The sequence below is a fragment of the Enhydra lutris genome, unplaced genomic scaffold (genome assembly GCF_002288905.1).
Source record: "Enhydra lutris kenyoni isolate GAN:26980312 unplaced genomic scaffold, ASM228890v2 scaffoldscaffold1, whole genome shotgun sequence".
Classification (NCBI taxonomy): domain Eukaryota; kingdom Metazoa; phylum Chordata; class Mammalia; order Carnivora; family Mustelidae; genus Enhydra; species Enhydra lutris.
In genome coordinates this window covers 47,527,004-47,553,258 of record NW_019154085.1, presented here as the reverse complement: position 1 = coordinate 47,553,258, position 26,255 = coordinate 47,527,004, and the positions used below count along the sequence as shown (strand labels likewise).

General features: G+C 55.4%; 1 protein-coding gene across 3 annotated transcripts; it reads right to left on the bottom strand.

The window, feature by feature from the left end:
* Window positions 1-1,977: 1,977 nt before the first annotated feature.
* Window positions 1,978-25,975, bottom strand: LOC111144990 (autophagy related 4B cysteine peptidase). Of its 3 annotated transcripts, none has more exons than XM_022499645.1 (13): window positions 22,137-22,435; window positions 17,499-17,600; window positions 17,295-17,366; window positions 15,382-15,480; window positions 14,912-15,013; window positions 14,207-14,279; window positions 10,901-10,980; window positions 7,648-7,841; window positions 7,036-7,114; window positions 6,610-6,755; window positions 5,296-5,352; window positions 4,811-4,904; window positions 1,978-3,898 (listed from the first exon to the last, which is right to left on the bottom strand). In XM_022499645.1, exons 1-13 carry the CDS (start codon window positions 22,195-22,197, stop codon window positions 3,825-3,827), a joined length of 1,233 nt encoding a protein of 410 aa, XP_022355353.1. In that variant the 5' UTR covers window positions 22,198-22,435; the 3' UTR covers window positions 1,978-3,824. The 3 variants fall into 3 exon arrangements, with proteins under 3 accessions (XP_022355353.1, XP_022355424.1, XP_022355509.1); XM_022499716.1 differs by lacking the exon at window positions 22,137-22,435 and adding an exon at window positions 25,930-25,975 and having other exon boundaries at window positions 3,825-3,898; XM_022499801.1 differs by lacking the exon at window positions 22,137-22,435 and having other exon boundaries at window positions 3,825-3,898; window positions 17,499-21,611.
* Between the last annotated feature and the right edge of the window lie 280 nt (window positions 25,976-26,255).

Here is a 26,255-nt window from a genome sequence, read left to right as displayed (position 1 = left end):
CAGGCACGGCCCCAAGCTGGGTCCAGCCAGGCTGCATCCCAGGGGCACGGTGGCCTGTCCCACCTCAGCACTACAGACACAGGCTTGGTGTTGGTGTTTCCACTCTGTCCCACTGAAGCTACCCTGACTGGTCTGGCGTTTTGGAGAACCCAGAGCACAGAGCAGTGCAGACCGCTGAATGGAGGGCAGGCAGGGATCCCCCACCTGGAGGGCAGTAGCTTTCTCCTGTGGCTCGGATGTGCTCTCTGTGTGGGGCCTGGGCAGAGCCTGCGTGTGGCCAGCATCTGTGCTTGTCAGGGTTCCTGGTCTGGTCACTGGGCAGCTGGCCCTCAGTCCTGGTCCTCGGGTGGCACCTCAGAAGGGGGCATAGGACATAATAGGTGAGCGTGCCTGGTGGCTATGCAGTCTTGAGTGAGGCCACAAGGGGACAGTCATGGAGTCGTAGTTCCATGTCCTGTGCTCACAGAGGGGACTGCTGCAGCTTGGTGGGGCCCTGCTGATGGCCAGGTGTCCGCCCAGAGTGGGCAGCACACGTGAGTTCAGAGCCAGAGGACCCGCCGCCAAGACAGACACCATAAGGACCACACACGGGGTCCAACTCGGGCCCTGTGTCACCCACAGGGCTGGTCTGGCAGCACTATCGGTAGCCGTCTTTGTGCTGCTTCCCACAACCAAGGCTCTGCGAGGAAAGTGCGTGTCAGCCCAATCTCCCAAGACCCCGAACTTCTGCCTCTTGCACCCTCATCAGGGCCACCGGGGGGTGGGGGTGGGGGAGATGAGTAAGCCAGGCGGCCAGCGCAGACCAGGACACAGGCGGAGCAGTCTGCTCAGCTGGAGCTGTGGGTGCAGGATGCGGGCCAGGCCGTGGGGTCACAGGTGGAGGGAACTCAGGAGCAGCCAGAGCAGAGGGGCTCCCGTAGGTGGTGGGTGGTGCAACCAGGCTGGAGGCAAAAACAGCCCAACAGACTTAAGCTTTCTTCAGGGAATCCAGCATGTGTCTTGAAACATCTGGCCAGGGTTGCAAGGGCAGGCCTGGCCAACAGGGGCAGGGGGCAGGTGGGGCAGGCGTACGGTATGTGACATGGTCCAGAGCCCCCAGCTCCGGTGGCTTTTGCACTGGGGTGGGCAGAGTAATGGCCCCCAAAGATGGACACGTGGTCCTACCGGAGCCTGGGAATGGCAGCCGCACAGCGAAGTGGAGAGACCCTCCTACCTTGTCTGGGAAGGCCCAAGACACAGTCACAGGGGTCTCCTGCAGGGAGGCAGGAGTCCCAGTCAGGGGACATTGGTGGCCACAGGACAGGTCAGAGGGCACACCTTTGGGACGCTTAAGGCGGAACCCGGGCAGCTTCCAGGAAGGGGGAAAGGAGGGCAAACCTTGTGCCCTGGAGCCTCCAGCAGAAATCAGCCCTGCAGAGACCTTGACTTAAGACCACTGGGCTCTGGGATCCTGATAGGAAAGCTGTGGCTCGAAGTGGCTGCGTATGGGGGATGACCCAGCACGAGAAATTCCTAACGAGAGGCCACGATGCAGGTGGACCTCCTCACCTGGGAAGCAGCCGGTGCTTCCCACCTGTGTCTGCCTTAAGCCCCTCACAGCCCCCTCTGGATTGTCCCACCATGGGCCTTGCCCATGTCCTGTGTGACTTGCAGCCAGCACTCAGCCCACCTTGAGGGACGCTGCTTTTACAAACCAAAATAAAGCTAGTTGCACTGGGGACACTTTTTTTTTTTTTTTAAGATTTTATTTATCTGACAGAGATCACAAGTAGGCAGAGGCAGGCAGAGAGAGAGAGAGGGGGAAGCAGGCTCCCTGCTGAGCAGAGAGCCCGATGTGGGGCTCGATCCCAGGACCCTGAGATCATTACCTGGGCTGAAGGCAGAGGCTTAACCCACTGAGCCACCCAAGCGCCCCACTGGGGACACTTTCTACAAAGCCTCTTGTTGAAGGAGATCCTGTGTGTTCTAAAAGCAAATTCCCTTGTGTTCTTCATTTTGGGGACCGCGAGGCCAAGTTATAGCATCACCGCTCACAGGCTGGGTAGGATGTGGGATGGGTCTGAGGCCATAGCCCCGCCAGGTCCCTCCCTGGAGCCCTCTGGTGGCATCAGGAGCCTGGGCCACATTCCTGCTTTAACCACATCCATGTAGAACTTGAGAAAAAATCAAGACACAGACAACGAAGTGTTTTCTACTGAAACTGTTATTATTTGCCATTAAGAATTGCAAACTACACTACTAAGAATGAATAACATTCTCTTCAGTAAGCCTTTTTCAAAACACATGAAACAAAGCTCTCCGTGGGTCAGGCCATCGCCTGCGTCCCTGGTTTGTACCAGCAGCAGTGGCAGCCGCAACGTCCCCCGGTACCCAGCCCGCAGCAGCACAGGTGTTCATCAGAGAAACGCAGTGCTGGAGGAGTGGAAACCAGCCAACCTTCCCTGCTCCCCCAACTCTACCTCACCGACGGGGCGCAAGAAACAGGAAAAACAAAACAAGAGAAAGTCGCTTATGTGGGCAGCACACTGGCCGGCAGGACGAGCAGGCTTGGGGCGACCATGAGTTCAGGCCCCGCCCTCCCAGGCAGGGCTCAGAGGCGGCTGTGCGTGGAGGCGCTCTGGGACAGCCCATCACCTCTGGCCGAGTCCCCCACAGCCCATTTACACTTCTGGTGGGACAGAAGCCCGGCTTCCAAGATGGACGGCAAATCTGAATGGGAGTGGTGCAGCCTGGGCCCAGAGGACTCAGGCTAAAGGCTGCAGGTGCTGACGTTAGTGCTGAGAAGGATCTGGATATGTCTCTGACTGGTACACAAGAGGGATGGAGCACCAGGCTCACATCATAAAGCTATGAGCTTTACCTTCCGGCCCCAAACCACCTAAAGCCTTGGTGAGTGGGAGGAAGGCCCTGGATGGCAGCAGGCTGCACACACCCCCCACCCCAGGTCTGGGGCCCCAGAGCAGCTCCTCCCCCCACCCAACCTTGACCCAGAGGAAGCTGGCGCGACAAGCAAGCAGCAGCACGCGGGGCGTCTGGGATGCCCGGACCCGCAGAGGTGGCGTGAGAAAGATGCAGCCCACATGGGCTTTACCTGCGGCTCTGGGAAAGCAGGCACATCCCTGTCCTAGTGAGTCCCAAGCACGGGGACATCTTTGGGTTTCCGCCATGTGCCACCACTTTACTAGTTTGCTCCCCAGAGGAAGGAGAAACCCTGCCGCACTTCTTCAGCCCGATCTCCCGCTGAGGTAGCCCTTGAGAAGCACGCCGGGCAGGCGGTGCAGAGGGCAGGGGCCTCGGAGGGCAGGGCCGGACCAAGTCCGCAGGCACCATTCATGCACGCCCGCCCTGCAGCTCTCCGGAGCCTGACTTGGGACATGCCCCACAGAAATTCATGTCCTTGGAACTTCAAATAGGACTTTAATTCCAAAGCAAACCCAGAACCGAGTGCCCAGGAGGAAGCAGGGCAGAGGCAGCACGCTAACACAGGGCGGGCCGTGTCGCAGGGAGAGCTCTCAGGTGCGAACGGCTCAGCTCTCAGGAGCGCCTGCCCAGCTGCACGGGCCTTCCCACGGGCGGCGCCTCGTCTGTGCCAGGGAGCCCGGCGAGCCCTCCGGGCCTGCACAGTCCCCAGGCTCGCAGGAAGGCCCCCAGAACAGGGCAGTCCTCCATCCGTGGGTGGAGGCAGCATGGGGCGTGGGCATTCAGTGGATGGGCAGGCTGGATGGATGAAACATGGCGGCGCCAAGCGCCCTGAGGCAGGGCTGGGCTCTGGAAGGGGCCCCCCAGGAAGGGCCAGTGAAGACTGTCCCCCAACTCTAGGATTTTCAAAGAGACAAGATTTCAAAGTCTTCATCTTCTGAATCAAAGAATCTTTCCAGTCGCTCTACGTCAGAAGAATCTAGAAGAAACAAGACAATACCTCATTAGACGCCTGGCATGGGGTCTCTGGTTGGCGGGGACGAGGAGACACACTACCCACACCCTGCATGTGGCCTGCTCGCCCTTGATGCAGCAGGAGGCAAGGGGACACCAGGACCGCCCTGCTGAGGCACTGGCCCTCCTGGGCGGTGGGGCTCCACAGGCTGGGAGCTTCGGCTGGCGAGGGGAGGGCAGGAAAGAGAATCCCACAGGCACTTCTGAAACAGAACACGCTTCTCGGCAAAGCACAGAGGGAAGGGGCAGTGGCTGGGAGACCAGGGCTTCCTGTCCCAAGAGGGGCAGCACCCCTCAGAGGGACAGGGACACAGGCCCCGTCACCATCACAGAGACAGATGGCTGCCTGAACGGGATGTGTGCATGGCTTGCCTGCTGAGTCCCAGTTCTCTGTGTGCCACAAGTCGCTTCACTTTAGGGAAACTGAGGGCCTGAGTGAGGGAGGCAGCCCTGGGCCTAGAGCCACTGAGCAGCAGGACAGGGAGCCCACCTGTGGCCTGCCATTCCAGGGCTGCCGCCCGACACTGGACCGTCGCAGAGAGCCTGGCACGTTCTAGCTCACAAGGACCCAAGGGGCCACGTGAGGAGCACACCTGGCTCCATGCTTGGGGGCCAGCTTATCACACATGTGGTGAAGGAGAGGGCAGCAGAGTGCCCTGCTGCCACTTGGGGCCCAAGCCAGGCTATCTGGCAGCACCCTGTCCCACACATACACCACCAAAGGCTCACATCCTGGGCTCATACAAATCTTAAAAGTCAAAAGCAAATGGAACAGGACCTGGGCGAAGCAAAGAGGATAGAACATTGCACAGACCATACCACTCCCGGAACAGCCGTGTCCCCACCTGAGATGTGGCCCCGTGGCCTCCACACTCACCTAAGGACAGGTTCAGGACGTCGGGGCAGGCCAGGTGGGAAGGCTGCTGCTCCACCAGCTCGAACATGGGTAGGGCACCTCCAAGCAATGACAGCTGTCAGCAGATAAGGCCGTTAGACACAGCCGTGGGGGGTGTGGCGAAGCACCCCCCATCCACATAGATCACACTGCCAGCAGAGGGAGCCGTAGACAAGGACGGGGAGGTGGCCTCTGCTGGTCTGCGCATCATCAGGTCTCCAATCGCTCACACAGAGGGCGCCAAACTCCACATGCCACCTCCGCTCGCAGCCACAACACGGGCAAATCTGAAACGCCCTGCAAAGGCTCACAACAAGCTCCGTGGCCATGTTCTCTGCGCACGAGGCCGAAGCCACAAGCCACACTGCGAGCTGAGGGCCAGGTGCCAAGGGAGGCGGGACCCCAAGCCAGAGACCCTGAGACAGCCTCCCATAACCACCACCCACACGCGGGGACCTGCCACCCACCTGTCTGACTCGTTGGCACCAGTCATCAAAGTCGTCCTCAGTCTTACAGAAGAAGCCCTGGAACAGAAGCAGCCGTGAGCAGCACGCGGTGAGGCACACGAGCTGACCACACTTGAGTGCAGTGTGGCCACAGGAGATCTAGGTCTCTGCCCTTCTCTGGGGGCTCGGTCTGCAGCTCGACCCTCCACCCTGACCGACCAGGACACAGAGGCCATGTGCAGTTTCATGGCTTGGCCATTCACATGCCACCAGAATCCACAGGGCGTAGCACAACTCAAAAAGTGGGCCTCCCACCAGCGGCACCTAGATGAGGGGAGCCCTGGGTCCCATGCAGAGTCAGCGGCGATGGTGCGCGGCTAGAACCATCGCACATGCAGCACCAATGCCAGGAACACATTACTAGACATTCCAGGCGCCACCAGAACTCTAGGTGCGATCTTAGAAACGGGTGCCCTCTCCCTCCGGAGACCATCCGTGCCACCCTGGCTTGGGTGACAGCACATGCGTGACATGCTGCTGGGAGACGAGAAGCCGGAATCTCCTGAGGAGCCCACATGCAGCCCTTCTCCTATCAGGCAAGGACAGGGTCACCCCTCCCGCCTGGTGTCCGCACGCCCACAGCCCACAGCACTGCCACTCTGACCTGCTCTGTCTCAACGGGCACCAGCCTCGGTCCACTACAGAGCCACGCTTACAGCCCCCAGAATTCAACCCTCCAAGGCACGGCTCCACCCGCCACCCACCTCAGGAACACCACACGAGACCCACAGACCACAGGTCCAGAGAGCTCCGTCTCGGGACCAGGATTTGCCTTGTCGGGGACTTAATCACTCCCTGAGGGACACCATTCCTTCCAGGTGTTTCTGACCCCCATCCCCATCAAATGCATTTTAAGAATACATAGGTTTACACAAATCACAGCCCAAAATTCTACCTTGTAATCCGAGCAAAGAAGCTCATTCTTAGGAATCATCTGCCAGATACATTAAGTCAAAAACTGAAAAGTCAAACCCCAAACCCCAAAAAGGTGATGCAGGGCAGGGAGTGGAGCAGACTGCCCCTGTGTTGGGGGGGCCACTAGCTGTGATGGCCGGGGAGCCATGGGGGACCACAAAGGCTGAGGGCCCCAGGCATGCACAAGAAGCTAACAGACATTATTAAAACCTTCTGCGCCCTGTGCATGCGAAACCACGTCAATGTGATACTTCCTCCAATGCGCTGAAAACAAAATCATAAAATCGGAGACCCTTCCTTCCCACCTGCCCACGAGCTCCCATGGCCAGGAAAGCAGGCAGCACACAGCGGGGGACGCACCACGGCAATGGATGGGTCGAGCTCGCTGATGCCCATCCTGCTGGGCGGGTGGCGGCAGTGGAAGCTCTCGTCCGGGATGAAGCAGCTGTCAGTCAGCTCCACCGCAGGCTGCGTCGTGTGCGGGTCCAAGTAGATGAGCTCCTCACCTGGGAAAGACGATGAGCAAGTCAACGGTAAGGAACAGACTGGGGTCCCACTCCGACGGGCCACGTGGAAATCCACCTGCTCACACGCCAGGCTGGGAGACAGCAGGCATGAGATGGGGTGGGAGCCAGACCACTTCAGGGAAGGAGCATCCTCAGGAGGCCAGCACCGACTGGGCAGGGATATAGACCTCTCACAGAAGCGTGCTGCTTCTACACCGGACACCCAGGGTCAAGCCAAGAGCCTCACGATGTTTCAGTTGCCAGCAGGACCAGCACTCACCCACATAGCCGATGAAGTAGTGAGCGCTGTTGGGCTTCCCTCCGATCACTCCCAGGGACTGAGGCATCATGAAGCAGCGCTGCAGGGCAGAGGGGAGGCGGGCGGCTGAGCACACTGTCTGGTGACCACAAGCCCGTATGCCACACGAAGCCGACCTCCTCCCCAGCCAGGGCCTGATGGGGTGTCAGGGGATGGAGAGTGACAAGACATGGTCCCCAAGAGCTTCATCAGCAGGTACCGTGCAGCTGTGTCCAGGAAAGCCCCATGTAGGCGGTGGGGCTGCGGAAGGCGCCAAGTGAGGGGCTGTGGGAGGAGGTGCGGACAGGGGTGAAAAGGGCCCACGCACAGGGCAGAGAGGTGTGTGGGGGCGGGGGCGCCACACCGAGACCGGTGCTGCTGGGGACTGGGGGCAGGGGAGCAGAGACTGCAGGGTGAGCGTGGGGGCCGGCAGGAGAGGCGGTCAAGACAATCCAGGTGGAGGCCAGGAGTCCACAGGGCGGGGGGGGGGGGGCGGAGTGGTCAGAGGGTAAAACGGGCCAATATGGCGACAACAGCAAAGTTTTAACAAGAAGCAGTATTTTGGTCCCTCTGCTGATCAGCGAGAAGGCCCACCTTCAGCGTCTCCACATAGGCCTCGTTGATGTCTGTGAGCCCCAGGCGCAGAGGGATGAGAAGCACCAGGGGTCTCCATGGTGCCGGCCTGTTGGTGACCTCTGCTCCCGCCGGGAAGCCGTTACAGTGCCGGCTGGAATCCGTGGGAAGTGCGGTGGCCCCCGCACATGGAAGGCTGCCCCTGCACAACCTTCCTGGAAAACAGAGATGTGCTTTCAAGCGCTGAACAGAAGCCAACAGAAGCTCACCCAAAAGGAACAAGCATGTCATTACTCAGTCAAGGGAAACAAGTGTAACGAAGTCAAGTGCTTCACACAACCTGAATCTGGAAAACAAGTCTAAGATGAATCCTGACGCCCACAGAGGAAAAAAAAGAATGAAACATTTTCTACGCATGTTCAATTTAAAATTGTCGTCGTGAAACAGTCTCGAATGAAAGCAAACACACACCGCCACGCATCCCGGGCAGTGATAAGGCCAGCAAATGGCCATGCCAGCAGCATGCGCACTGGCCCCACGGCTGGGACGCCATCAAGGAACAACCTTGCTCCTCCCTTGTCAGTGTGGAGACAACTCGTATCTTCTAAGCGCACTGCTACTCTTCCATCAGTGTGCTACCCTGGAGGCTGGTGGTGGGGACAGGGACATTCCAGGGGCCCCAGCCCAGCAGGCACCCAGGCCATGGTTTCTGAATACCTTTCCCTGCTAAACGGAACCAGGGCTCTTTGGAGAAACCACTGACCCCAGGCTAGGGAAGAGAAAGGACAAGGTGGGCCAGCCACGTTGCTAGCCAGTAAACCCGGCAGGAGGGATGGTTACAGAAACCACCATTCCAGGCAAAAATCCTCAATGTACTTTCGGTATCACCCCCGGATCCCCGTTAATCCCCATCAATCACAGGGAGGCAGAGACACAGCCTGAGCTATGACTCGAGCCCGGTGACCCACGGAAACGCCAATGACCAGCCTCCTGCCTTGGTGCTGAGGACAGCCGCCAGGCAGTGCTCTCGGCCAAGAGGTCTCCCCGATCTAATCCTGACGAACCAAATATACTGAGTGTGGGTCACTGTACCAAATGGGCCCGACCTCTTGAAAATGTCAGTGCTATGAAAAAGCAGGAAAATAAACCAAGATGGAGAACTTTCCAGATCAGAGGAGACTGCACAGGTGTGGCAAGCACATACAACCCCAGCAGCTTGAGCACAGGCTGGAGTGAACCAGGGAAGGCCAGGCCAGCCAAGCAGCGAGAAGGCAGGTGTGCTGACCACCAACCACTGGGGACACAGGAGGGAGGCGGATGGCTGCACGAGTGCGGGACTGGAATTCCTCAGAATGCACAGCTGGAAAATGAAGAATGGGGGTGGAGGGACTCCCTGCCGACTACACCCTCCTCACCAGCAAAGACCCTCACATCGATCAGCTCAAGAAATGATGGATGCAGGGCCCATCACGGTTGCACTTCAGGGACTCACCAAGGCTGCATGTGGCCAGTGACATGGCAAGCGTCCAGGAACCCACGGGTCCCTTGGTCATGTTCCCTTCACATTCCCACCATGCATGAGCTCTCTCCAAGCCAGTCCGTGACAACGGCCACATACCATATAACTACCCAGCATGCCGCCCCAGCCCCACCAGCACCTGCCACAGCAGGAAAACAAGACAGCCAGACCAGCAGGACCACCTCTCTTCAAAAGCGGTTTCCTACCACTACTTCATCTGGATGCTTCCATGTGTCTGTGTCTGCATTCTGGAAGCGCATATCTGAGGAACCTTCATTTAGAAAACTGGGAGGCGTTCAGCTGTGAAAACGCCAGCTCCAGCACAGAGAGGCTGACCTTCTGTCCCTCCTCGGCCAGCTGTCCTTGCCTCCTGGAAGTTCCAACCACAGTCTCCTCTGCCTAGGGTCTGCACCCCCTGCACGCTTCCTGTGCTGTACCTCTCTGAGTGCTGTCTCGTGGTCGTCTTCAATCTCTAACTCCTCCCCATGTTCAAGGCCTTCCCAGTGTCTGCTGCGCTCATGAAGCTCGAAAGCCATCCAGGGAAAGCACCGGCAGAGGCTGCTCTGGGGGCCCAGGTGGCCCCCCAAGGAGGGTGGGCACATCTCAACCAGCAAGGCTCCCCCCGGCCAGCCCCCTTCCCCTGAAACAGACAGGGAAGGCGGAAAGCCCGCGCTTTTACCAGGGAGCAGCTCCGGATAGCAGGACAGCCCTGGCTTGGCCAGTACTAGTTCTCCAACTTTTGCTTTGGTGAACTGGAGCCTTCTCTCCCACACCTGTGACCCTAAGGAGCTGAGACTAGAAAAGTGGCTGCTCGCCTGCCTTGGCTGAGGCCTTAAGTATCACCCCCCACCGGCTCCCTGAGGCTTCTAAAGCCAAAAGCAATTAGCACAGCCATTCAGAATCCCCTCCACCTACTAGTCACCTCACTAACCTGTGCACAGGACCCCAGGCACTGTTTCTGTCCCAGCGTCCTTGCTGGTTGTATATTGACGCTGTTCTTCCTAAGTCATCCCCCTGATGAGCCTGCGTCACTTCTGATTCAGGAGGGGAGGACTCCAGGGCCCTGACCATGGCCACGCAACCACACACATACCCCAACCATGAGACTCTTACATCTGCAGGCCCAGGCCCTCTTCAGAACAGACCCAGTCCTCCTCAGACAAGCCCAGGTCTGCACTGATCTCTGGTAGCATGGCTACAGATGACCTAAGATGCCGAGAGCCAGGGGCCATCATCTGGGGACATGGCTGAGTCTCCTCCAGGCCCTAACCCGCACCTCACCCTGGATCCCGCAGGAATGCAGGCTCTGGAAAGCAGCCTGTCCCTCACTCCTTCTTGGCACAGCATCGGTGACTAAAACTTCAGGATGCCTGAATCTTTCAAGTTTCCCACGGATCCTTCCAGAAAGAGGAAGAGAGCTATGCTCCTTTATGCTTCCTGTTACACCTTGGCTAGAGACAGTACAGCTGAAAGCTGTTCTTGCCTTTCCTTGAAAAGCATGGTGCCAGGGAAAGACTGACCCAGCACACCTGAACAAGTTCTGGCAGGTGGACATGGCAAGTTGGGGTACAATGTAGCCCAGCTCTGCAGAGAGTCTGGGCCCGTCCCCTAAGCCTATTGTACACTGGATGAGAATGAGGGATCCCCTGGCCATGTATAGGCACCGACCTGCATGCCACTCAAGGCCCCTCCATGGGCCGGGGAGCCGCTCCCTGAGTCCCACCGGCTACAGCCCCTGAGCTCTCATTCACTTACTGATGTCCTCCATCACCACCGTGTTGTCCATGGCTATGTGGACTGCCAAGGCGCTCCAGGTGTCGAAGACAGCCAGTTTCCTAACAGAAAGGAGAGGACACAACCAGTAAGCCTTCACAACTCAAAGATCTCTCACTTCCATGGGCCAAGTAAAGGAGAGGACAGCAAATGCTCCCGCACGTTTTGCAGATGAGAAAGATCACAACTGAGACCTTCAGGGCTGCAGACGGGAAGAAAGCCAAAGCTTCGGCCTGTTTCTTCCCACCTGGGCCCAGTGCTGCTTCCATTACATCCAGCTGCCGCATGGGGACAGGATCCCTGCACAGGAGCCCTGGCTGCAGGGCGTTCTTTCCTGGGAAAGGGAGCACAAACCCTGTCTCAGCTATATCACAGATTCTGCCAGCCCAAGCAGGCCCAGCATCCCCATGCCCCTTGCACCTTCACACTCTTCTCCACCTCACCCCGAAAGTGACAGGCTGACAAGCAGCTGGAGCCCCACAGAGAGATCTGCGGTTAACAACAGTAACTGGCAGCAGAGAGCACCCAAAAGCTTGAGCCTCTGCAAGTCAAGCGAGTGACAACCACAGGTCTAATGGGAGAACCTAGTCCGTCTGGGGACACCCGTGGGGGGCGCAGGGCGTCAGGGCCACATAGAGCCCCTCCCCATGGGAAGGCCAAAGTGGTGCCCAGGGGAGCACGTGCAACACTCTGCCAGCTGACTCACTCTCACGCCTGCTGAGGGCCAGGTACAGCTGTGAAACCGCACAAGGTACAGTGTGCCTGGGACTGAGCACGGGGGCAAGCGGTGGAGACAGAGCCAGACAGGGAGGCAGAGCCGCGTCTACACCTGCGGCCTCCCCTGGAGTCATCTGGGAAGCCCCAGGACGGTTCTAGTAGAAAAGGGGCAGACAGCCACCATGTATTTTATGAAGATGACACCTATTGGTATTTTTTTTAAAGATTATATGTATTTGTGAGAGAGAGCAAGGGAGAGAGCAGGAGTGCACGTATAAGTGGGGGAGCGGCAGACAGAGAAGCAGGCTCTCCACTGAGCAAGGAGCCTGATGTGGAACTCGATCCTAGGACCAGGGACCACGACCTGAGCTGAAGGCAGATGCTTAACTGACTGAGCCACACAGGCGTCCCAACACCTATTGGTATTTTATTTTTATCTTACTTTTTAAAGATTTATCGATTTAGGGGCACCTGGGTGGCTCAGTGGGTTAAGCACCTGATTCTGGCTCAGGTCATGATCTCAGTTCCTCAGATCAAGCGCCATGGTGAGCTTTGTACTCAGTAGGAAGTCTGCTTCACTCTCTCCCTCTGCTCCCCACCCACGTGTATACACTTAGTCTCTCTAATAATCTTTAAAAAACCCTCATTGATTTAGAGATAGAGTGTGTGCACAAGTACGGCGTCGGGGGGGCAGGGAATCTCAAGCAGACTCCCCACCGACCACAGAGCCCAATGTGGGCAGGGAGGGGCTCGATCCCACCAAAATCAAGACCCGGATGCTTGGGGCGCCAGGGTACCTCAGTGGGTTAAGCCGCTGCCTTTGGCCCAGGTCACGATTCCAGGGTCCTGGGATCAAGCCCCACATCAGACTTCTTGCTCAGCAGGAAGCCTGCTTCTCCCTTTCCCACTGCCTCTCCCCTCCTCCTCGCTCATGCTCTCTTTCGCTCTCTTGCTTGCTCTCTCTCAAATAAATAAATCATCTTTATTTAAAAAAATAAAAAAATAAAAAAAAAAGGGCGAGATGCTTAGCAGATGGAACCACCCAGGTGCCCTAACACCTATTTGTATTTTAAAAGAGCCTCGAGGACATCGAAGAGAAAAGACCAACAAGGAGGCAGAAATGGGTCTTGGACCGTGGTGAGGACAGGGAGGTAACAAGCACTGGTTAGAGTCCAGACCCAAGTGAATGGGGTGTGTTGGAAAAAAAAAAAATCCAGCATGACCCCAGTTTTTTTTCCTGAGTTCCTGGAAGGACAGCACTGCCATTCCATGTAGAATGAACAGGCCAGGGATGGGGAGAAGGGTCAGCTTCTGGTTCTGGCTGTTAGGCTGACATGCCCCTCGGACATCTCAGGGGTGCTGCTGAGTAAGTACCTGGACCCGAGTCTGGGCACAAATCAGCACTATGGGGGGGTGACTCTGAGAGCTGCACCCTGTAGACCACAGCTCACGCTGCTGCTGGCAGAAAAGAGAAGCGGCCAAAGGCCAAGTCAGCCCCGCAGTGCTCATGGCGGGGGGACGACAATGGAGCCATCGACCATCAACAGGGACCAGAGAGCATGACTGTACCACACAGGGTTTCCTAGAGAGAACATCTGCACCAAGAGCCACCTGCCAAACAACTGAGTAAACAGAGGACCAAATCCTGGCATTGGGAGGGGACTAGATGGACAGCAACCTCGAAGGAGCTGCTTCAGAGCAGAACTGGGGACAGCGAGAGCCCACAGACCACACTGGCAAACCCCACGTGCAGGCATGCACACAGACCACACACACAGGCCGTGCAGCCACACCACATGCACAGAGCACATGCGCAGTCCACGCAGACCATGCAGACAACTCATGCAGGCCACACACAGGCTACACACATGGACTACACACGCAGACCACACACACTGACCACACAGGGAGACTGACCGTGCAGAAAGACTCTGCTTCCAAGGTGTGCAGGGCTGGACCCAGGGCTCTTAGGGGCATGTGGTAGGGGCTGAGTAAATGGGGGGGCAGGGTGAGGGGACAGAGAGACCATGGGCAGACTTGATCAGCTAGAAGGTGGATTTGTAAAAGAAAGTAGCACTCTGGCAGGTCCCCAACAACCTGCCAAGAGAGGCCACATGGACAGGGCAGCCCTTCACTGCAACTGTGGGTTGTGGGGAGAGGGAGGGGTGGGTTCAGACACTGGGAGCAGGGAGCCTGGGGTTCAAGGAGCAGGGACAGAGGTTTGAGTCAGGATGTGGAGGGAAAGCCACAGGGTCCACTGCGGGGAGAAGGTCAGCACAGAGGCCGAGGCCCATGGCACCCACACCGCACTGCGGTCACTCCAGACGAGTTTCAACCTCCAGCCTTGTGGATGGGTCCATGTAACAGACGCAGAGGCCCCATCCAGCCGGCACTATCCGGATGACGACACTCCTCTATGAGGAAACATCATGGGCCGCGACCACCTCCGAGGACTCTCAGGAGGGCCATGAGGGGAAGTACAAAAGACCCCTCAGACTCAGGAGAGTTTGAACCCACAGGTCATGCTCACGCCACCCCAAGGAAATGGGAGGGATAGGGCTTGGCACATACTTGAGCACCTGGGCAACAGTGTTGGGCCCGTACCACTGGCCGATGGACTTGCCCTCGCCAACTCCCATTTGTGCTGCAGGAAACAGATGAGATTAGTGACATGTGCCTCCCCCCGCCCCTCCCCCCAGAAGAGGCCCATCTTGGCAGCAGCACATAGCAGCAGGAACACTCCACAGGAAGCCTGGACTGGCACCCCCCTACCCCCGCCTCCAGCAGGAGCTCCTGACAGACTCCAGGACACTTTCTCCAAGAGGGAGAGAAGCCACCTCAAGGTCATCCCTCACTATAAGCCAGGATACCAGCCCTTCGATAAGGAGTAGGATTAGAGGAAATTCAACGAATCAAAGCTATATCTTTACTTCCTCTGTAAGTGAGGACATGATGCTCAAAACAAAGGAGCATTTACACTTAGTGATGGGCTCAGAGAGGGATGACCCCTGGAGATGCTGTCCCACCTGCACTGCTGCCGCAATCAGCAGCCTGCACCCCACTGTGGCCATGCACCCCCCCCAACCCCCAACCACGCCATGGCAAGGCCCCGGGTCTGAGCTGGCCCGACCCATGACAGCAGCCCCCGGTGGCCATGGCCAGAGGGACCTACAGCTTCATGCCTCAAACACCCAAAACCAGAGAAGTGCTCAGGGGGAAACCAACGACTTGGCCTGCTCTAAGCAGCGGGGCCTGGCGCACTTAGCAATCTCCCACCTATCTGGTGAATGGAGTAGTAACTATCCTTCCTGTCGATGAACGCGTTGAGGACATTGAAGTAGCTATCAGACTGCCTCTTCCGCTGGGTCCACCTCCAATCTAGTGGAGAGATGCAGAAGTTCAATTTTACCAAAAGAGGAGAAAGAAGCCTTTACATTTCTAAAACACTCAAGCCACAGATGATACCCTTTTCTGAACCTTTCTCAAGTTAAAAGCCAAATTCTCTAGGATTTCCAAATGCATACATGCTAACCCATCAAGATAAATCCATACAGAACAGAAAACAGTTTCAGTGATATAAAGATCATTTCTAAAACATGAACGTTCATCAATATTCTTTAACGTCACTTCTTAAAAATCAATGAAAACCAGTGGCCTGCCGCTCAAGAAAACCCTGAACCCTAGTCTGCATGCATTGGGTAACCTAGCCCCCCAGTCCTGCTGGCTTCCAACAGGCCGTGACTCACCTCGGCCTAAATGGCGGCACACCAGGGCCTGGGCAAAGATCATCTGTCCGCAGCGCAGCATGCAGCCCCAGCCTGTGTCCGAGGTGGGGCCAGTGCCCCCTGTCATGGTGAATAAAGACAGAGCCCTCACCGTCAGATGGCCCAGGAGCTCAGGAGTCCACTGGCAAGAGGCCTTGGTCCTAGCATGCTGGGATCAGCCCTATGCCGCGTCAGCTCCGTCTCAGAGGACAGGCCATTTAGAACCTGGTCATGCCAAGGGCACATTTATTGGGCAATGACACGTCCTGCCAACCCCTTGAACGTGGCAAAATACGTGAACAGTTAGTCTGTCACAGAGAATTAGATTGTCTGGAAAACATATGGAACACACTAAGACTCACAAGTAATCGAGGAAAGTCCAAGTTCAATAAAGACAACCTTTCTCCACGCACCGGAAGAGCCAAGATGCACCTGCTCGGAGCTTGGGCTGTGTGCAGGAGGGCGGCAACACAAGCCTGGGCAGGCTGGTGATAGCCCTCAGCACTTCAAGCACACGTGCCCCGGAGCCCAGCCACATCATGCCCCCTGCCAGGGCCCAGAGGATACCTGTGCTGGGGACCAGAGTTCTGCGGGTACTCTGAGACTGGCCCCAGCACAACAGGAGACATCCCGATGTCCAAAGGCCCAGCGAGGCGAGAGGTGCGAGGCGGTGCGGGAGCAGAGAGGCCAGGGCCAGCCCTCGGAGCGGCAGCCCCAGCAGGCCCCATACTTCCCTGCAGCGCCACCAGAGGCAGCCCCTCCTACACACGCCCCGAGGGGCAGAGTTGGGGGCATGCGACAACTCCTGTACCCACCAGCCATACCTGCCAGCCATCTCCCCATGGCCGGGAAGGAGAGACCATGTGGGCCCTTAGTGGCAGGCACCTTGCTCCTCAAGGACGTTCCCAAACACTACAAGGCTCCTCTAAGCCCGGCCCCGCTCTGCGCATCCAGACAGCGACCTACAGGACAGCAGTGTCCCTGCACCAGTGCCCAGCACACCTCCACGACCAGGCGCTTCCCTGTCTCCAGGGCTGAGCACAGCACCTGTGGCATGAATGGCATCCTGGAGCACAGCAGACAAATGCCATTGTTAGGTGGCCTGTGGTGGCACTGGCCTCATCTCCCTATCCCACAGCACTCCCCACCACGACCCTGCAGCCGCACCACATGCCCCTCCCTTCCAGAGAACCCAGGCCCGCATCTCTGGGAGGGGCCTGACGGAGACAGGCCACCGGGAAGCTGCAGCCTCCTGGTGCCGACCCTCTGGTCTCCAGTTCTCGAACTGGCAAAGCGAGGCTGAGAGCTGGGGCCCCTCCCTGTCCACCTCCAGGGCCAGGACTCTGAATGGGACTTACATCGGTGCGATGTGAAGACAAGCACATCCACGCGGCCCTTCAGCTCTCCCTGCAACTAAGCGCGGGACACCGCAGAAAAGGTGATGACGCAGAGCAGTGGCCTCCAGACACCCTGGGCCTGCAGTCTGAAGCGCACTGTGACAACCGTGACCCAGGACACCGTTCCAACGTACACACCGAAGCCTCCTGAAGCCACACGCTGCCTCACTGTGGAAACCCACGACTCCACACTCCATTCTGCTCTCACTTTGAAATGCTACTTGTGACTCATTATCCTGACTTTGAAGTTCCAGTAAGAAACCAGGACCAGCAGTCGGAAAATCCCTGCCCTCAGGAGAATCGGGATTCCTGGGTTTGGACCCTAATTCTGCCACATGAGGGGCAAGACCTCAGCTGGCTTAAGTCACTAGGGTCACCGTGACGTCAGAGATGAAGTGACGAGGACTGGGCATCCCGAAGTCAACACTATGCGTCCAACCCATCCTACTTATAAAGCCTGTATCTATTAGCACGCGTGGTAGCCGATGGCATACTTACCAATGGCTGGGAAGTTCTTCCTGTATGTAAACCAAAGTCTGGATGCCACATCGGACAAGATCTCATCCTTTTCTAGGGATTGTTTAAAAGCAGAAAACATACACAGCCTTAACTTCGTAGATCATATGATACAGGAAGTTAACAGATAACTATTATTTTATTCCCCCAACATGAGAGCACAACGGGTTCCAACATGGCTAATACCTGTGAAAATACTGTATTTTCTACCCAGTATCCACACAGGCTCTGAGGTCTCCGGGAAATCTTCAAACTCAGCAAATCGAAGAGTGTCGTAGGTCAGAGTAGCTATTGAAACCAAACACACATTGATCCCATTTTTACCATTTCATAAAATAATATGAAAAATCATTTCCAGCATTTCCATGTAAAGAACTCATTGTAACTCAGTGTCTCGGCAGGGCAGTGACAACCACCAAAGACAAAGCAACTGTAAGCAACAGGGCAGCAGCCCCCGAGCCTCACCTTCCAGCTGACACAAGGGCGAGGCCAACGGTGCCAGGCCCAGGGCAGGGAAGCCCCTGAGTTCAGTACTGGTTTTAAACTTAAACCTACAGAACAAAAGTAATCACTGCATCTCAACGTGCAAGCTGAACAGAAGGTGGAGTCAGCGTCCCCTTGGAGCAGGTGTCCAGAGACCAAGGGGAAGGCAGGGACTTCGGGGCAAGAAACACAAGCTTGGGGATGGTGACAACCAGCCATGGAAGGACAGGTACTATTCCTGGGTGGGACACAACCCCTCAGAAACAGACACACCCTTCTGCAAAGTCCCTGAGACTCCCTGTAGCTGTTTTTGCTTCAAGTTGCTCCTAGAAGAACATGGCCACCAGCTCTCACCTCCTAAGAAGGTGGCTGTGCATGCAGCTCACAAGACCTGTGCACCATGTCATCCTGTGCTGTTTCAGTTAAGAAGCCAGAGAGGCCCAGTGTCCCCCTCTGTCCTTGGAAGCCAACTGAGGAAAACCTCTCTATACGGTTTCCAGACTCAGCAGAGCACAGACCAGCACCTGCGAGGCAAGGGGCACAGGGTATCCTGGGTCCCCCAACTCTAGAGCTGCTCCTCACAGAACCCTAAACACACAGTTCTCACCTGCTGTCGCTCAAGCCTCAATGGTACCTAGTCACTAGTGCCCTCACCTGTGAACTGCCCGGAAAACTTCGGAACATCAATTATAGTAGCTTCTCCCACATCTGAATTTATTTTTTTACAATAGCCCCACCTTTTGGTAACAATGATGTATTAATTTTCAAAAACCCAAAGACTAAAAAAAAATTATTAAAAAAATCATCTGCAGGTTAATACCCAGCAAGGAATCTCCTTCCAGAAGTCTCTGCATAGATCCGTAAAGGAAAGCATACCATACCTGTGATTTCCTTGTCTCTATTCTCTCAACGATGACGGTCAGTCCACACAGACACAGAGCTCCAGCAAACATCTGATGGTCCCACAGCACCCCACGGCACAGACGTCCAGGCCATTGGTAACTCCCACGCCCTGTCGGAGTGCTCCTGACATACCCCATGTGAGCATCCCTGCGTGTCCTTCTGTGCTGTGCATAACCCTTGGGGGTGCTGGGACACAGCGCTGGCCCTAGTGCCTGCAGTGGAGGTCCAACCCTGGCTCAAGCACTGCCAGCTTCTAGGTTCTTTGGGCCCTTTGACCCCTCAGTGTAGAAACGTCCTTATTCATAAAATGGGGGGAAAAAATAACAGGATGCCCTCCTAGTGCAGCTGCAGAGTATCCTTGAAACCCTTCCCATGAGGTGTGCACACCCAAGCTGGCAGACAGAAGGGCGCCAAGGTCAGCCTGGGTCATTAATGCTGAGGACACAGAACTGCAGGTTCAAAGCCATACAATTTTACTGCACCCGAAAGACTAGACTGGGCACACAGCTAATTCCCAGGCCCAGGGTTGGGTGAGCAATGCTCCATGAACAAAGAAATCCAAAGAAATCAAAGACCCTGCATTTGCTACTTCAACAATTCTCTGGCTGTCAGGAACCCAGATCCAGCTCTGCCTTTTCTTCTTTTCACCTGAAATCTGACAGCATCAGGGCAGTCCTGTTGCTTCCAGAACCAGCTGTGCTGCCCAGGGCGCCCGAGCACGACGGTGGGTGCTGGGAGCTGTCACTGGCCCAGCTTCACTCAGGGGCTCTGCTCAGGGTGTCCAACTTGCCCGTGCTTCCTCAACACCAAGCACACTGCTCTATGCTTGGGGACAACCAGAGTCCAGGTTTCTCTCCCCCTCTTTCTACATAAGATTACTTGTTTCTGCCCATGATTATCAATGCTACATTCGAGTGAATTCAAGTTCCATGATCTCAAGTAGCTGCGCACACCATGGTGTTTCTGTTACTTCTCTATTATTAGGACCCTTGGGCTTTAACTGATATGTAGATTCAAACCAAAACATTTACTCTCAAGGAAAAAGTATGCAAACGACCTTGACTCTCCTGCCCTACTGATGCCCAGGACCCTTCGAAGGCCACCACTGTGAACGAACGATGCAGAGACTGCTACCAATCCTGGAGGGCTACCAAGTGCTGTGGGCGAGCATCTCGTGTGCGCTCTGTGCCACAGGGGCACAGCACTTGTCACTGGACCACAGCCCCATATCAAAGCTGGGATGCCTTTGAAGTAGAGAGGTAACAAAATGCAAAGCAGGCGTACTTCTTAGGTTTACTAGCAAACTTTATAGGCAACCAAGCCAACTTCAGAGGGAAAAAAATAAGAGGTGTTCTATTAAGTTAACACTTTATCACCAAATTTTATACAACAGCTAACCAAATTATGGGTTGTGTGGCCTCAGATTCTTTACCACATCAGCCAAAACCAGGCAAGGAGACACACACACTGTCATTCCAAGCAAGAGAACAAACTACCAGGAAGTGACCCTAGCTCTTGCTAGAGTAGCAGGGGCCTCGAAGTGAGGGTGCACATTTGTCACCTGTGGGTGACTCCCATGCCCCTATGTCCCCCATGCACCTCACATCACTGCTCCTTCTACCTCTGCCCCTCCAGCTGACTGCGCATGTGAGCCGCTCCCCCTGAATCCTGCTCCTGTTGGGTACAGGTCCCGTGTGTCTCTGGAACTGGCTGCAGACACAGCTCCCCCGTGGCCCAGCAACTTCCTCAGACAGGGACCGTGTTCCTGTTGGTCCTGGGGAACACTGTGCATGGAGTGTGTGTCCATCACGCCCAATGAACACAGTCCCCACTGTGGGCAACCCGAAGTCTGACCCTCACTTGGTGGAGACCTTACTGTGCCTCAGTTTTCTCACTGGTAAGATGAGAACAGCTGTGTTTCCCTCAGAGACAGTGTGATGAAACGTGAAAAGCTGTGCCCCACGCTGGGCAACAGTAAGCACGTTTTGGGGTGGGTTCCCTGGGAGTCACTGGAATAGGTAAGTTCGTGGTGCCACAATATGCAAGGAAGACCAGTCTCCACGTTCTGTAACAGGTATGGCACCCAGTGCGACACACACAGGAAACTCACCCAAATACATGGTCTACCTCACTAAAGCTGAATGTAGCCAACAAGCCTGCCTCCCAAGCCTGGGCTTTCAGGAGCAGAAGCCAACCACTGGCGACACCTCACCAGCCAGCTCAATGTCCTGAGGTTTCCGCTCTGGTAAATGAGCACACGGAGTCCCACGGACCCGCAGCAGTTCTGACCAAGAAAGCAAGTGAAGGACTTCTCATCCCCATACAACCAGCAGAAAGTCTTGACTGGCCTTCAGTGGCTCTGCCCAGCCCCGCCTGCAGCAGGGGACACGACACCTGGAATGAATGCCACCGCCCCAATGCCCTCAGGGCTCCCCCGGACAGAGGCTGCTCACTCAGCGCAGGCCCCCTGCAGCAGACCAGACCACCAAGCTCCCGGACCTTCTGGGCCGCACTCCCCAATGGTGCTCTCAAAAATACCATTCACTCCTGACACTCAATTTTCAGTTCTATGAAGATTTGGTTTTGGAGACAGAAGAGCCCACTTCCTAGCTGTAGGATGCACGGGCCTGGTCCCCCTGCCACAAGGTGGGACACAGCTGCTGCTCTGCCCGTGGGACGGGAACACAAGGCCGGGGCCAGGTTCCAGCAACGTGTGCAGCACCCAGCAATGGTTTCCAGCACTTCCTCATCCACCTTTTCATAGTATTCCAAGCCTCATTATCTATAAAATGAAACTAACTCTCCCTTGCCCCCTACACAACGCCCCTTTTATCGTAGGTGTTAATTTAGTCAAAACACATATTAATACTTGGGTAGAACAAAAAACATTACAGAACACCAGGTCAGAAAACAGCTGAATAGAAAAACTAGTACTTTTCTTTTCTTTTTTAAAGATTTTTTTTTAATTTATTTGACAGATCACAAGTAGGCAGAGAGAGACAGGAGGAGGCAGGCTCCCCGCTGAGCAGAGAGCCCGATGTGGGACTCGATCCCAGGACCCTGAGATCATGACCTGAGCTGAAGGCAGAGGCTTTAACCACTGAGCCACCCAGGTGCCTCGAGAAACTAGTACTTTTCTTTTCTTTTCTTTTCGTTTTTTTTAAAGATTTCATTCATTTATTTGTCAGAGAGAGAGGGAGAGAGAGCGAGCACAGGCAGACAAAATAGCAGGCAGAGGCAGAGGGAGAAGCAGGCTCCCTGCCCAGCAAGAAGCCCGGTGTGGGACTCTATCCCAGGGCGCCAGGATCACGACCTGAGCCGAAGGCAGCTGCTCAACCAACTGAGCCACCCAGGCGTCCCCAGTACTTTTCTATTTTAAAACTAATTTCACAGTTACATCTGCACGGATTACCCAATACAGAGGAGGCTCAGACTCACCTCCAACTCTCTGCTCAGACTGACCAGCTTCACAGGAGTTGGAGGCCAGCAAACTCTGCATCCTTCCCAGACAGGGTCACCCCAAATTAATTAGGACTAAGAATAATTTCATCATCACCACACATGGTATCAAATCATGTGTTCATTTCACATGCTCCTGAGTGAAAAGAGATCAAATCTCAAAAATAATGCCAGTCTCCAGACTCCAGGAAATGGTTTTAACTTCCACTAAGAGGACACAGAGGACAAGCAAGAGTGACAGATTTTGGCCAACATAAGAATGACGCTGTTTCAGAGGCACTCTCCCTCATTTGGTCACCTGGTCCCAGACACCTGATTTTCCACACGTTCCTCCAAAAGGTCTCTGACCACACCCACAAGAGGAAGCAGAAAGCCCTTTAATGGTATGGCAATTCCATTAGAAACAAATATTTTAATATTATTTATCTGGCAGAAAAAAGCATCACTTTTCAAAGATCATTCCCTCAATCACCTATAGCTTCTAAGAGATAATGCTTCGTAAATAAAATCAAAAAAAGGGTTCACCTTTCCTTTAGAAAATGTTTATGTATAGGGACGCTGGGGGACTCAGTCGGTTAAGCATCTGCCTTCCGCTCAGGTCATGATCCCGGGTCCTGGGATACAGCCTGCACTGGGCTCCCTGCTCAGCGGGGAGTCTGCTTCTCCCTCTCCCTGCCACTCCCCCTGCTTGTGCTCTCTCTTTCTCTCTCCCTCCACCAACTAAATAAATAAGATCTTTAAAAAAAAAAAAAAAGAAAGAAAGAAAAGGAAAATGTTTAAGTTTAGAATAACAGGTTTGCAAGTAGTTACTTTTTAAAATCCCAAACAATTTTCATGAAGATGTTGGCAGTTCAGTTCTGAGTGAAAAGCAAGGAAGAGAAAGGAAAAGCACCCGGAAGGTCAGGTACACCAGAGACCTAGAAAACACTGCACTTGTAAGCATACTGCACAGAACACCACACTGAGCCCCGTTGCCCTGCAGGGCTCAGCAGCCCCTTCACACCACTGACACCTTATACACTAACAGACTCTCTAAACTGAAGTCCTTGTAGTGCAGGAACATGTAGTTGACATTAATTCAAGTTCTGCTTCCTCGATTACCAACCATATGCCAGACACAGCTGAAACCCTGGAGATGCAAGCTTGAGATATGGCTCTGTCCTCAGGGACGGGCAGCACAGCCATGTTTTAACTGAGGGCGCCCACCAGCCTCTTGAGCCCAGAGTGTGTTCTCACACACAGTGCTGGGGGCTTGGTGGAGAACACAACCAGCCTGCAGTCCATCTGCACCTTCTGGACCTGTCTATGCCAGCCAGCAGCCCTGGGTGCCCCTCCCGGGCCCCTTCTCTTTTCTTCTCCTCTCAGACCCTCAGGGACTCATCCAAAGCAGCTTTCCACACACTTCCATTTCAAGTCCAGGCCGACGCCCTCAGCTCCAGGCCTGTGGGCCCTAAGCTTCCCTGGACATCCCCAAAAAGATGTCTAACAACAGTCCGCTCATACAAAACCAACAGCTCCCCCACCAAGCAAGACCCCCAAAGTCTTCCCCACCAGAGGTTCTCACTTCAGGCCATAAACCTCAGCACCATCTTTGAATGCTCCCTCTCCATGCCTCCCCTCAACCCATCACTTCCAGCCTATACACAATCCTGACGTCTCAACCCTCAAATACGTCCAGAAGTCAACCTCCTCTCTCCACCCTGAGCTAAGCTTCCATAGCCTCTCACTTGCCTCATTGCAACAGCCTCCTAACCGGGCTCCTTGTTTCTGCCCTTGCCCCTCTGCAGGACATGCAGTATGTTCTGGACAGAGCAGCCAGAGCCAGTCTGTGAAACATAGGTCCAGTCACATTACTGCTATACTGAAAACCTTCCAAAGACTCACCAACTCATTTAGAATAAATAAACACCCCAGTCCTCACTATGACCCAACCAGGCCCTATGACTGGACCAAATCTGTCTCTTTGCCTTCAGCTCCTACTTCTCTCACCCCGAACTGCTGCATCCTGGCCACAATGGCCCACTTGCCCTTCCTCCTGCACTGCTTTTGGGTCTTGGTCAAAACTTACCTCTGTCTGCAGTGAGTTTTTTTTCCTGGTCATTCTGGGTATAACTGAAAGTCCCTCTTGCTTGGCCCACATCACTCTCCCACATGAACCACATGGTTTTTGTCTATTTTGTTCCCTTCTCTAGCCCCAGGATCTAGAACAATGCCCAAGACAAACCTCTCATTCAATAACAAATGTAGTTTATTGAATGGATCACTATAAAAACAACTAGGAGCTGCCCAAGACTTGGTCAAAGAAGGCAGAGTCTGTAAGGAGTCCAGGATCAGAGGAGGCTGCACCATTAATGACCCCTAAAAACATGTAGAGCATCCTGTCAGGAAAACTTCTCCATCACAGCCTCCAAGGATCATATATTTTATCAGCAGCAACAGCGGCCTTCAAATGCAAACACTTTTTTTCTACTCTGAAATACACTTCAACTTCAACATGATGATTTCCATTTTTTTAAGCTAATATAACCAACACAGAATTGTGTTTTCCATCTTACCCAAGTCTCTCCTACGAAGTCTGAAGTATCCCAGCCAGTGATAACTTCAAAGAAAGCAGATAAATATTTCTATTCCTTTCTCCACCCCATTTCCCCAGAAAACAGTAAAACACTCTCTGTGGTTTCTTTTTTTTTTTAAACGAATTTCACAAAACACAATCTGGTTAACATGCTTCTTTGGAAGTCAAGACTACTGTTTGCTCCAGCCAGATGCCACAAGTCACTGAAATACTGGCCATACACGTCTGCATTCCAGTTTCCAAACTGAGATTTTGGCAAATTTAAGTTGCCGCTGCCATGAGAAGAAAAACAAAGCAAACAAAGCCATCCAGGATGACAGGTGGAATTACACCAGGTGGCGGTGGGGGACGGAGAGGTTCTTGAAGGCAAATCACTCCCTACAAGGAATGAAAGGACTAAAACTGTCCCCACCCTTGGTGTGGGACGAGAGAGCCGGTGTCAGAACACTTTCAAGGCTACTGAACAGAGATCCAGAACAGTTTGCCGGCAACACAAGGGATGTCCCCGCTGGAACAGAAGCACAATGAGGCAGTGCAGAGAGCCACACATGCACATATCCCCACGTGTACACGGGCACACACGCACACATACGCCCTCCCACCCGCTACATACTTCGCATAAGGACCCCAAGAAGTTAAGATATGACGACATGAATCCAGTTTCTCTCTTCAACCACGAAAAGGAAGCTCGCATGATGTACTGGTCGCTGAAGTAAAAAACTTCAAAAAAAAGCTGCGTGTTCTGTGAGTGTTGGGAGCACGTTTCTCGCCACCAGGCTCCCGATGTAACTTCCAAAGAGTTAAAGAGCTTCCATTTCTTAACGTTTGGGGCGTGGGCTGGCGGCAGGCACCGCACTCTCCCGCCGCCGGCTCTGGAGCCAGCCCCACCCGGCGCCCCCCTGCCCGTCTCGCACAGTGCGCTGCCCCTGCTCGTCCGCGCCGGCCTTGGGCTTGTCGCCGCGCGCTGCGGGCGGCCCTGAAAAAGCGCCGAGACACGCAGACAGCCCACTGTCAGACCCGCGCCGGCCTTCCCACGGACGCCGGCCCCGCCCCGCTCCGCGCCGGGGCCGGCTCCGCCCCGTTGCCCCGCGGCCCCGCAGCCAGCCCGCACCCACGCCGCGCTGGGCAAGGCCCCAGCAGCAGAGGGGCCAGGAGGGCGTCGCCCGCCAGTCGCCCTGCGCCCGCTCGGGCCCTCACCTGCGTCCATCTTCCCTCTCCGGCCGCCGACTGAGCAGCGGCGTCGCTCCGACGGTTCCGCAGCGCGACGCGACGGGCCGCTGCCGGGGCCAATCCGGGCCTAGCGGGCGCGGGCGGGGCAGGAAGTGTGGGAGGAAGTGCACGTCCGCCATCTTGGCGTACGGCGAGGCCCAAAGCCCAGGGCTGGGCCCGCGCGCCCGGCTCTCTGGCGGCCTGCCCGTTCGCTCCGGGCACCCCGACAGCGACCCGTGGGGATTGCGGAGGCAGACGCGGGCGGGCGGTGGAGCCCCGGAAAGGGCGCGCTAACCCGCCGTGCGCCCCCGCCG

Coding starts and splice junctions, on each gene's coding strand:
- LOC111144990 (XM_022499645.1), bottom strand. CDS start 22,197: ATGCAGAGTTTGCTGGCCTCCAACTCCTGTGAAGCTGGTCAGTCTGAG. Junction 17,367..17,498: donor AAAATACAGTATTTTCACAG/GTATTAGCCATG, acceptor AACAATCCCTAG/AAAAGGATGAGATCTTGTCC. Junction 3,899..4,810: donor CGTCCTGAACCTGTCCTTAG/GTGAGTGTGGAG, acceptor TGTTTCTTCTAG/ATTCTTCTGACGTAGAGCGA.